At 50.9% G+C, this 12,636-nt stretch overlaps 1 protein-coding gene across 4 annotated transcripts in view; it reads left to right on the top strand.

Annotated features, from left to right (window-relative positions):
- Window positions 1-12,636, top strand: part of SMOC2 (SPARC related modular calcium binding 2) — a 155,018-nt gene that overhangs the window by 130,042 nt on the left and 12,340 nt on the right. For all 4 annotated transcript variants that reach the window (XM_060167920.1, XM_060167919.1, XM_060167918.1 and 1 more), the window contains one exon: window positions 12,508-12,607. In XM_060167920.1, coding sequence (XP_060023903.1) covers window positions 12,508-12,607 — 100 coding nt within the window. The remainder of the gene's footprint in view (window positions 1-12,507; window positions 12,608-12,636) is intronic.

Below are 12,636 nucleotides of genomic sequence, written 5' to 3'. Positions count from 1 at the left end.
AGCCTTCATTTTTATCAGTGTTTTGTGTTAAAGCTCTCTCTCTCTCTATTTTTGGAAGTAGTTGTGGTGTGAGTTCATCTGTTTTAAGGCAGCTTTGAAAGCACAGATCTTCTACATATAATGTTCACTGGTTTAACAGACAGTTTTTGGTGAGATAGGCCCAGGGTTTTTGCTTCAAGTCTTTCCAGGAGGTCCGGGAGAATAAATGCAAACATTTGCTCGCTAATTAATGCGTATCCTAATTTGAAAGCAGTGTTACGTAGAAGGGACATCTGGCAGTGAACCCTGGGCGTGGACTCTGCCCGGACACACAGATCCGGGGACGGCGTCTGTACCAGGGCGCCTGCCTCTCACCGGAAGCCTCAGCTGAATTTGTCCACGTAACACGTGGCCCCATGGTTCCGGTGCGGCCACACCAGAGCCCAGAGGGTGGGTCGTCAGCTCTGCAGTCGCGGGTGAGCTTCAGGGCCCAGCGTGGGTGTCCTGCTCCCAGCCACACCCCTGCCCCCGCTGCCCGGAAGGAGCGTGCGGCTCCACCGGATTCCACCCGACCGAGACCCTGGACCCTTTGGGACCTTCCGTGTGGACACTTACGGGACAACAGACTTTAGTCCCAAGAGAAATGATGCTGCCTTTGAATGACGTTATTATGCATTTTATGACAGAAGCGAAGTATAAGCACAGACCTCTTTTGACTTTGTGTTCACTCCCAAAAGCCAGCTCTATCACGCCTTGTCAACCCCAGAAAACCCCATATTGTTGGACTATAGCTTTAAAAAGTGCCTGTCACTGAGTTAGACCTGAATTAAATACGTTTTTTCAGTGTTTCTCGTGGCAGGGGTACTCAAGTGCTCTATTTTACAGTAACAGTCCTTCTTTGTTTTTGTTGGGAGCTTGGAGGAAGGGTGGGGATTCTAGCTTGGAGGGTCCTGGGCAGACATGGTGGGAGGAGAGCCCTGGAGGGAGGCTTCGGTGTTGGGGGGGTAGGTGGGCACAGAGGACCCTGTGTGCAAAGGAATGAAGCAGAGGGCGGCTGTGGAGCTGCAGGGCTGGTGATGAAAGTGGAGAATTTCCATCAGGAGGGCACGTTGGAAGCAATGTGGTCCCGAGCCGCACGCTACCCATCTCCTCACTGACACGATGCCAGGAAGACGATGCGTGGTTGGGCGAGAGAATGAGTCTGGTGAAAAGTGTAGGGTCTGTAACAGTTTAGGTCACAACATCAGAACGACTTTGAAGTCTGCAGTGTTGTTTTGTTATCATTCTATTTGTGACTCAAACAAAGAAAAGAATTAGAAATTTAGGCAAAGATTAAGTGATGTGAGGAAGAAACAGACTTTTTTTTGAAAAAGAGAAAACGACTCCTGTGCGCTCTTGTTTGTATGCATTTACTGTGAGTTGGACCCGGCAGACCTTGGGGTTGGCTCCATCGCCCTAGAAATGTTTCAGAAGTTGACACTTTCAGGATAGAGTATTCCTTGTTTAGATTCAGCCGTAGTTTCTCATCTCATTCATCAAATTGTCAACTGCATTCACCATTTTTGGCTCTGCGTAGCTGGTCTAGACGTAGAGAAAAAAAACAACAACAACTTGTTGCTTCCAAAATGTGGCCAGACCTTCTGCTTCTGCAAGACCCCACCTTCGGTGATCTGCCCCAGTTCTGCCAAGTGTGTAACTGCTTCCATTCCACAGGGAAGAAAAAGAAAAATCCTTGAGACAGCCGTTTCTTACTGTATTTATCTGTGAAGGTTTACAATAACATTTGCATTGAAAATTGACTAAAATTGGGACTTGTTCCTAAGGTGCAGACATTCTAGCAAATTCCTGGGATGGGTCCACTCTCTGATCTGGCTGAGCAGAGAGTCTGCAGGGCCATTAACCGGCACAGAGGCTGACGAGGCCATTTCCTCAGAGGTGAGGTGGTGTCGTTTCTACCTCTTGTCCCTCATGTCTGTTTAAAATTCCCCCCAAATCATGAGATTACAGAGCTTGCAGAGATGGCCCAGGTCCCTGTTCTATTTGATGCCCGGGGCGGGGTCCCTGGAAACGTGAGCGGGGGCGGCCCCAGCCCACGTGGAGAGCCCTCGGCTCACGGGGACCATTTCCCTCCCCGGCGGCAGCACAAGAATCCCCCTCTGTCATCACCTTGGCTTTGTTTCTGTGTCTGGGGCTCTGAGGAGGTGATTGCGGCATGCACTGGGGTGATTAAAGCCCCAGATGGCCCCAGAGCTTGGTTGGTGGTCGCTGGCCGTCAACGGCGCAGTCCCTCGCCTCCTGTTTTCTCTAGTGCATCAGGGACCGTCACGTAGTTTCGTTGCTGCTGTTGGTATGTGGTTCCCAACGGGGATTGCCTCCCCGTGTCCATGGTAGGGTTTGCTGGGGATGGGGCATCTGACCGGCCAGCTCAACGGGGCGGGGGGTGTGGGGGGAGGAAGAGAGCGAAGACAGGGCAGGCGCGGGGCCTCCACTGGCACCGGGGGCACCGGCGGCCGAGCCCAGGGCTCCGTCTCGGGGCTGCGGTGACTCACGTGCTGGCTGGCAGTTAGGGAAGCAGCACAGGTCACCCATCCCGTTGTGGGATGGCCACGAAAACACTTGCTCACTCTTAATATTTTAAAGTTCAGTAAAGTGCAACCTCACTTGACATCCAGTCAAGGTCGCGGGTGCTATAAAGTATAATTTGCAAGCACATCGTAGAGCAGAAGCTTATTTTTTTATGACAGAGGTGAATGACTTTTTACAGGTGTGTGGTTTGAGCCGTCTATCTGGTTGTTTAGCCCGTGTTCCTTCCTGGATTCCTCGTAAAGGATATGAAAGAGCCTGTATTGTAGAGCAAACTATCAAAAGTAAAAGTAAATGAACTAGGGGTTTGGAAAGAAAGGTTTCTCCACTGAAGTGGAAAGCAGAGAGAAAGCAACCAGCCTGTGTCTGAACACCTGGCCTGAGTCCGGTCCTTCCAGCCTGTGTGCTGGGGGGACACGTCCGGTCCCGTCGCTGGGCCCAAACCACCTGCTCGTTCTTTCCTCGCGGCCGGGCCAGGCAGATGCTGGGCTGCAGGGTGAGGGGCACTGCGCCCACCAGGGTTCCCACGCTGAGCTCCTGGAATAAAGGAGAGCTGCCCGCACCGCCCGGACCCGCTCACCTGTACCTGGCCAGGCCTCTGTCTGGTTATGCAGCCCGAGATTCCATCCGATGTTCCTCATCCATCCGTCGGACATCAGGTTAGATCCCGCTGGTCGGGGCACAGGTGTGGCCACTCGCTCGGCTGCAGGTGCTGTGGACAGTGCAAGCGTGCATGCCCACCGGCCGCGTGGCTGTCCTCCCTGGGGCTGGAGCAGGAACCGTGCTGCTGTTTCTGTTCTCCCAGGCCTAGAACGCGTGGTAATTAGCAGCTGTCCTTACAGGGACAGCCCGGCTCAGCTCCCACAGGAAGGTGGTCCATTGTCTCGGGAAATATTTCAGAAATCCTCTCAGAAACACACGCCCACACTGCTGGGTGCATTGGTGGACGGCAGGGCAGAGAATAAACAAACGTGCGTGTCCAAAAACGGGAAGCGATGCTTCCATACACAGCACAGCATCACAGCTCTCTCCCGAGTTTCACATGCACACACGCAGTTCTTGGGCACAGTGACCTCGGTTTTCCGAGGGATGCTGGACGCTGAGCACAGGCAGAGCTCCTCCCGTGGTCCTTGGCGCCACGTGGACCCGGCCGCGTCTCCACAGGAGCCTCACCTCTGCATAAGGATGCGCTCTCCCCTTCGTGGCTCCGTCCTCTGTTTTGCGGAGTTGTGTTGAGGGAGGCGCCTGCACCACCTCAGGTCGCAACTACTAGTGACGATGGCTTCCCGCAGGGCCGGGGTGCACCAGCCTTCCAAGAGAAGGCAGTCCACGCTTATCCCTTCTCCGTGGTCTTAAAGGTGCACCACCTAAGCATTTCACTCTCGGTTTGGTAACATTCAAAATGTTGTGCTCTGGAGAAAATCCAAGCAAAGGTAGTTGTTTTGTTGCTCTGAGTGACAGTGAGAGGGAGGGAAGCCGCCTGACTCAGGAAAGCCTTGAAGGGATGGTCAGAAGTAACCCTAATACTGCCGACAGTATCTGCTGGTCAAAACACCTCATTACGACGTGGACCCGTGTCCTCAAATGCTTCCTGTTCCTCGGCCGACAGGAGACCTCCAGAAAGTCTGTGCTTCCCACAAAACTGACATCTGTCTTACTTTATCACCATAAACCCTCCTCTCTTGTCACCAGTATTTTACTTTATAAGCTCCTTAAGGGTACAAGTGGTGCTTTCCACCCAGCATGTGGTTAATAAGTAGCTATCAAACGAATGTTTGAAGGACATAATATTGTCCTTGAGAAATGTAGGGAGACTCAGGAGACATAAACACTGTCTCTGAGACACATATTCACAGTTAACTTACCAGCTATTCCGAATTCCTAGTGCACATGCTGGACTCAGATGACCCACCCAAGAGAGAAATAAAATCAAAGGCAAAGAGTGTCTCGAACATCACAGCTGAGGGAACCTCAGGGCATTTAGTGAATGAGAAGGCGGATTCTCTGAGCCCCGGCTCTCTCTGACCGCATCTCCACGAGAATCATTTCTGGGGTCCCTTTAGGCATCGACTTTAACCCAACTCCGATATTACTAAATGTTAAGTAATCAAAGCACAACCTCAAGCTACAAACCTCTTTGTTTAGAATAATGAAAAGCTGTGTTGAAAATACGAAAAAATAAATACAGTATATAAAATATGTAAATATAGAAAAGATTTAAAAAATTAGAGTTAATACATAAGAGTAGTGATTTTGATTTTATCTTAAGAGTGGAAAGTTTAGTGCTTTTTCTTTAGGGTTTTTTTTTTTTTTTTTTTTTTTTGCGGTACGCGGGCCTCTCACTGCTGTGGTCCCTCCCGTTGCGGAGCACAGGCTCCAGACGCGCAGGCTCAGCGGCCATGGCTCACGGGACCAGCCGCTCCGCGGCATGTGGGATCCTCCCGGACCGGGACACGAACCCGCGTCCCCTGCACCGGCAGGTGGACTCTCAACCACTGCGCCACCAGGGAAGCCCTAGGGCGTTTTTTGAGGATGAATTTTCCTCACTGTCTCCCACGTAGATGTTTTAAAGGATGAATAGGCGTCCTGACTATGTGCTTTCCTGCCATGCAGGGGCCACCTGGTTGTAACACCCTCATCTCGACCATGGCACTCAAACAGTTCCAAGTTGCAGGGAGGATTTATGAAGATACACTTTATGTGCCTTTTATTAGCTACAGATATTTTATGGATCTTACAATAAGTGTGACCAAAGAAACTTTTCTAATTATCTCTTTAACTTTTTTAAACGTTTAAAATGCATATAAAGTTAAAAATTAAGAAAAAGGCACTTATTAAATTAAGGGAGGGACATAAAACGTTTCACAGAGAAAGAGTAACAGGACACGTCATCTTCCACTCGTGCCCGTAGGAAGCTCGGCGTGAGCAACTTTGTAAGAACGGATCTGGGGACTGAATCCAAGTGCACCCTCTGCTGAGAATGTCCTCTGTCCTTGTCATGTTCGGGAGGCTGTGTGACCTGGCCGTAGCCCCAGCCCTGGAGCGCTGCCCCCTCCAACCCCTGATTTCCCCTGAACCCGCTTCTCAGGTCTCTGGGCTCCACTCTGACCTTGGTCTCAGCAATCTTGTCCCTGGACCACAGGCCACAGCCTCAACCTGGGCTCCCGGGGACCCCACTGTCCATCGAAAACCCACAGAGTGGGCTCCGTGCCACTCATTAATCACATGATGCGGCCCGTCCGTATCTTCCAAGGGCTGCGATTTCCCTCCCCAGATCAAGTCCCAGCTCCTTTCTGTGGCTCCGGGACCCCGCGGTGCCTGCACCCCACTTCTCACTCCCGCCGTCCTTCCCCGTCTTGTCCCACGCGCCCGGGCTTCCTCACAGCCCCTCAGCACGCCTTGCCCCCAGCCCCGGGGCCTTTAGGCGAGCTTCCCCTTCTGCCTGTTCAGAAGGGCTTGCTCCACGCTTCAGGGCCCGGGTCCTCAGCAGGGAGACGTTAATTTGTCTGACGTCACCGTCCACCCGCAGGAGAGGGCACGGCCCTGGACTGTTTGTGCCCCTCTGCCCCAACACAGCGACTACGGCCTGGCAGCCTCTGAACTCTTGATCAGTGAGGGCGACGCAGGGCCCTCCCCCCGGGGTTCCAGTTCTCCAGCTCAGCCAGAACCTCGGTCTTCCTCTGACCGCCTCCTCCCCTCCCTTCCCCCCGCCCCTCCTCCTTCCTGGGCAGAACCTCGCCGTGATCCCCAGTTTGGCAGGTTGTCCTGAGGCGGAAGCATGGGGGCTGGAAGATGCAAGTCGGTGGAATAGCGCAGACCCCAGGCGCGGGGACCCCCCTCCGTGGACCCCGGGGGCCCCAGGTGGGATGCGTGGACCCCATGGCCCGAGATGGGCGTGTTGTACGTGTTTAAGGGAAGTCAGTGCTTGGGAAACAACCCACGAGCTCAGTGTTTAATTGAGGAGAACGTGGACTCGGAAGGAGGCCAGCGTTTCGGCCGAGGGAAGACGCAGGGCTGCCGTGCTTGTGGGCTGTCGGCAGGGTCAAGCAGGCTTCTGCAGCTGAGCGCTGTCGGAGCCCGCCGCGGAGCAGAGCGGGGGTCACGCGTGCTACTGGGCCAGAGAGTCCCTCTGCACCTTTGTCTCTGGGTCTCAGAGGCCTTGACTTTGTGGCAGGTTCTGTAGAGCTTTTCTTTCTCCTCACCGGATTGTTGTGCTGTAAACGGTGACGATGGGCGTCTCAGCAGTTTTATTTCCCGTTTCTCGAGACGATCAACCCCGTGGATGGTTTTATTTGATGCCTCGCTTTCCCCTCCTCAGCTGCACGAGGAGCGTCTTCTACCAGGGAACAGACCCCCTGTGTCTGCACGCGCAGACCCAGGCAGTATCCAGGGTCCAGGAGGTGCGTGGGTCGCACCTGGAGCACTTTGCGGGCCTCTGGTTACACACGGGGAAAGAGCACAGCACGGTTCATCCTGTGTTTACACTTACTTTCAGGTAGAGGTAATTGAGAAAGAAATTACACGCCACCCAGCTGCTTTTATGTAGTTTAAAATATTGCACATTAAATAAAGGGATTTAAAATCTGGTGCCTAAAAGTTCACGCAGAGTTGGCAACCTTGAGACTGTGTTAGTCTTCGGGCAAGAGTGGCTCTAAGCCATTGCAGAGACAGTTACCAGTGCTTTTCTTCATGTTTCTAGAGGAGCGGGTGTAACTTTATTCCCGTTTCTCACAACCCCTGAAGGCAGCGCATGGTGGGTCTCAATTCCGACCCACACCCCACAGGTAAAACGTATTCATATTACTCTGGGGGAAATTGCACAAAACTGGACTTCCCTGAAAATTGCTATGATACATTCTTAAAACTTTGGGAGAAAGACAAGCCTTATGTGTGTTTTAAATCCTGGCTTTATTACCATAAAACTTTGATCTTCAGGGATTTGGTGTTGCAAGGAGAATTTTCTACCTGCCCAAGTTCTTCTCTCTGGTTTTTTTCACTGAAGACACTATACAGGCCTTTGGGAATGTCCAGTTCCTCCAGTAAAGTTCTGACCAAGTCCAGAAAAACACAACACTTCCAGGCTTCTGCTCAGCCCTGTTGTCACAGCCATGGGCCAAGGGAGAAGGGATGCCTGCATCTCACCTCCTGCATCTCACCTCCTGCATCCCTACCTCCCCCATCCATGTGTCTCCCTACTGCCTCCTCACAGGGAATCCTAAGATGCCATGCCAGAGTTCTTTGACAGACGTGACACATACCTGATAAAAATTTAGAGAAATTTGTTCCCCATTGGTTAACTTCCAACTTTGAGGAGCTATACCTATAAACAGAAAAGTAGGTAATTATAATGGAGTTAATAAGTGTGCAGGTATAATACAGACACACACACAGCTCCTCAGACAGATATGAAAAAAATCAGAGAAGGGTGTGATTTTTGTTTCCATTTCATTTTATTTCTCACCTACATTAGTTTTCTAGACATTTGAAATAATAAACCAGCCAGATGGAGATTTTAAGCTGCCCACTGTTAGATGCTTGAAAGCCAGATTTGGTCATCTAGTGGGATCCCCCCCTCCCGGTTTCCCTGCCCAGCAGCCCACAGACCTCACCTGCTGGGTGATGCTCAGACTACAGTTAGGGACCGATGTTGGCTAACATGGGTGCAAAACTACGGATTGCCACCGTTTCATGCCTTCTCTTGGTACTTGCAGGAGGACATTGCCACCCTCCGACTTCCCTTCCTCTGGTGTCGGGTTTCCTTTAGGGGGTGATCCTGAGTGCTCACTAGTTACCATATGGAGTGGGGTTTCATGATGTGGTCCAGGTAGCAGTCCTGAAAATGTTTCAATCTGTACTTTAAAGAAAAAGGGAAAAGACGAAACTGTATAAGTAAATTTGCTGAAATCAGCCATTTCTATACCAAAAACTTTTGCTTTTTTAAAATAAGGATGTTTTGTAGACAGTGTAGAACACATTCATTTTAAGAGATATCAAGTAAAGTAAGTTTTTAAGGCATCACATATGACCCAGTTTCCCTGGGGCCGAGTGGCGCCTGGCATCTCGGGAGCCAGCAGCCAGTCGGCTCATTGCTAACAGGCAGCCGGGGTTGAGGACGGGGACAGGCGGGTGGGGGGCTGCCCTGGGACGGGGCCGCCAGCTTACTGGGGGACAAACCAGGATCAGAACCCAAGTGTTTGCACAGAAATGCAACAGGATGCCGAGTGTTTTCCTTGGACTCCACAGATAACTGAAATCAGCTAAGCATCTTCAACACAAGCTGGCTGTTTTATTTTGCCTCAGATTTGTAAATAAATGGTTGCAGTCATTCTGCTTCTAGCTTTGAAAAGGACAGTCTGGTTTCCTCTCTCTACAAATGTTTCTTTAACTGGCTGTCAGTGCTCCATGGAAGTTCCTGGCACGGGGCCGTCCCTGCCCTGCGTCTCCCCTGACCCAAGCCTTCTGAGCTCTACTCCACTCCCGCAGGGAACAAGCTTGTGGGTGGACACAAATAAACAGTGACTAGGTGTCCTGTCACGGAGCCTGCAGGCTGTGGTTTCAAGGACACAAGATTTATGGGCGCTTCTGGCCGCATGGAGGCCGTGCAGGCGGAAGGGGAGGTGAGCTGCTGGGAGGAGGTCGGAGGTCCCTGGGTGCTTGATGTCCCCGGGGGGACAGCTCGATGAGCTGAGCCCAGGACACGGGAGGCTGCGTGGCCACAAGCATGGTCTGCGGGCAGGACCCAGATCTCCGCGGTCGTCACCGTGGCCCGAGGGAGTGACTGTGGAGGAGCTGAGAGCGCTGCTCTGTGCTTTGCAGGAAGCCCGGCGGTTTGGGGGGCGCGTCCCTTTCACCGCCAGCCCCGTTGTTCCTTTTCGAGGCCTGGTCCATTTCACGGTGGTGAAATTTGGATTTCATGATACTTATGTCATTTCTCATATAATGAAAATTCACTTCTTAATAATGTGCTAATTTTTCATTCTGATTTCTTCTCATTTTTACAAACACTGTACTGGGATGAGCGTGCCTGGGGCTCTCGTGTCCCCCCGAGGAAGCACCCTCTCAGGATACCTGAGTAAAGGCACGTGAGCTGAAGTACAGCTAGCGAGCGAAGGCCGAGGCCCTTTCACCTCTCTGTCCTCAGTCCGGTCGGCCGTCGACCCCGCCTGACCCTGGACACGCAGGGACTGTCTTCCCGGAGTGCGCGTCGCTGTGGGTGCCGCCCCATCCCTGTGTATCCACGCACTTACTTGGAAATGGCACTGCGGTTGCTATTTCATGAGCGGTTGTCCTGAAAATCAGGAACCACACTTCTCACAGTGCGAGGTCACCCTCCATCTCCGTCTCCCCGTCAAGCCAGGTGAGGACCTCGGCCCCGAGAACCGGGATCTGACGGGTCTGGGAAGATTGCTTACCCCCGGACCCCAGACCTCCGCCTGGGTCCCAACAAGTGTTCGCTCCGAGCGGGCTTTCCCATCAGCAAGTCGACTTCGTGTGTGCACAGAGCACGGGGCGGACATCACTGGAGGCTGGTCTCAGGATGCAGCAGCTCTGCCTCTCTGAACCTAAACCGTTTTTCTCTTTCCTTTACTTAGGTGAAGTTCAGTGTCTTTGCAAATAAATATGAAAAGTGTTCTTTGTTGGACTGAAGTAGCTCTCAACTGCGAAATATGATCCTTAGCAGAAAGATCTGTGCGCTTCGCCGTCTGCAGCTTATACCACGTTAGAAACATGCTATAGCAGGATTGATTTAATATTGGTTTAGAAGTCGATTAAATGTAACTGCTTGTTGTGTTAAAGCCTTCTGAAGCTTTTAGGTGCTGTTAGTCTTGTGTTTCCTGATGCATATACATCACTTTCTAATTAAAAATCTTGCGTTGCTTTACCTCCTTTGGGGGGAAATGATAAAATTAACAGCAACAAAATAACCGGGGTGCGTCCCCACTGAAGTCATACTCACCACACAGAGCACAAGCATAACGCTTTCTTACAGCTGTTCACAGCCCTGAGCAGTTTCTCATCAGCTCAGCCTTTTCCCAGACACCTGCGTGTCTCCTACCTGCACCACAGCCCTCCCGGGGTACCTTGACGCCAGCCGGGGTGTGGGACTTCACGGGGGCAGCTGGGACCGGGGAGGGTTATACACACCCCCTGACACCTCCCTGCCTGCTGTTCTCTGTTCCTCTTGGTGGTCAGGCGAGTTGCTCTCAGAAGCGTTCATTACTGTGACAAAGGGCAAAGGGCGCTGCCCTGTCTCAGAGCTGGCGCTGACAGGGCTGCAGGAAGTCCCCCAGGTCCCCAACGGCCCCAGACACGCCTGCAGCCTCAAGTCTGCCATTGCCTCCCCACGGAATAGTTAATGAGATAATTATTTTTTTCTTGAAAAGTAACATTCTTGCAGTGGTCCTGGGGGTTTCCCTATAGATTATAATCTACCTTTCCAGTTGCGTTCAAAGGGAAAAGGGGAATAACACAGCTCTATTTTCGCCCTTCCCCGACCCTTAGGGATTCGCATCTGTTTTCTGATATGTGTATTTAACGAAGTGGAAACTGGTGTAAATGGATTCCTGCTCTAGGCAATTAACATGTGCTTGAATAATAATAACAAAAACTTGTGTCAAAAGGAAATTTATGAAACCCAGAGTTCTCTAACTGTATAAACACGTTGGTCTTTGAACGACTTGGCCGTCGTAACACAGCGCCACCATCCGATCCGCGTGGAACGTTCCTCCTGCTTCCCAGACTCCAGGAAGACATGTCAAGCTGCATCTCTTTATCCCGAAACGGCGAGGAGGGTGGAGGGGAGTTTAGGGATAGTTAACTTGTAGGTAAAGTATATTGTAGAATGTTGAGCTTCCAGTAAACTCAATTACAGAATTACTCGAAGGCCCTCCACTGCCTTCGGACTCAGGCTCCCTTGACAGGACTCTGGGGCCGTGTCTTCTCCAGCCACGTGAGCTTGGGGTGTTTTGCAGCACCCGGGGCCTCCTACGTAATGTGGGGCAGTGATGCTACCTACTGGGTTTGCAGCTTTGGGACCAATGAGATGATAATGTCTGGGAATCTCTTAGTCTCACATAGTAATAATTCAATAAATCGTAGAGATTGTAATTCACAGAAACTGTTTAAAATCAACATATATGGATTGCAGCATGCTTATAAATGTTCAGATGAGCTCATTGGTACAGGGCGCCCGACACACTGATTGTTTATTTAATTTTTATTTTATATCGGAGTATAGTTGATTTACAATGTTGTGTTAGTTTCAGGTGTACAGCAAAGTGATTCAGTTATACATATACATATATCTATTATTTTTCAGATTCTTTTCTCATATAGGTTATTACAGAATATTGAGTAGAGTGCCCTGTGCTCTACAGTAGATCCTTGTTGATTATCTATTTTATATTTAGTAGTGTGTATGTGTTAATCCCAAACTCTTAATTTATTCCCCCCGCCCCCCCTTTCCCCTTTGGTAATCCTAGGTCTGGTCTCTATGTCTGTGAGTCTGTCCCTGTTTCGTAGATGAGTTCATTTGTGTCATATTTTAGATTCCACAAGTAAGTGCTATCACTTATGATACTTGTCTTTCTCTGTCTGACTTCACTTAGTATGGTGGTCCCTCCATGTTGCTGCAGATGGCATGATTTCATTCTTCTTTATGGCCGAGTATATTCACTGCATATACGCACCACATCTTCTTTATCTATTCATCTGTCAGTGGACATCTAGGTTGCTCCCGTGTCCCGGCTATTGTAAACAGTGCTGCAGTGAACACTGGGGTGCATGTCTCTTTCTGAATTAGGTGTTTCTCAGGGTATGTGCTCAGGAGAAACACACTGATTTCCGAATCCTACATAAGCCTTTCTTCCCATTACAGAGAAAAATCTGCTGTACTCTTGGAGTTCTGGGAAATATGAAAAGATGTCCATACTTGATTTTTTTCAGGCTGTCCTGGTGCCAAAAAGAACGAGTTTCTGACGAGTGTGCTGGACGCGCTGTCCACAGACATGGTCCATGCCGTCTCCGACCCCTCCTCCCCGGGCAGGTGCGTGCGCTCAACTGCAGAGCAGGAGG

This window comes from Lagenorhynchus albirostris, chromosome 12 (genome assembly GCF_949774975.1).
Source record: "Lagenorhynchus albirostris chromosome 12, mLagAlb1.1, whole genome shotgun sequence".
NCBI lineage: Eukaryota > Metazoa > Chordata > Mammalia > Artiodactyla > Delphinidae > Lagenorhynchus > Lagenorhynchus albirostris.
This window is presented reverse-complemented; position numbering and strand designations above follow the sequence as displayed.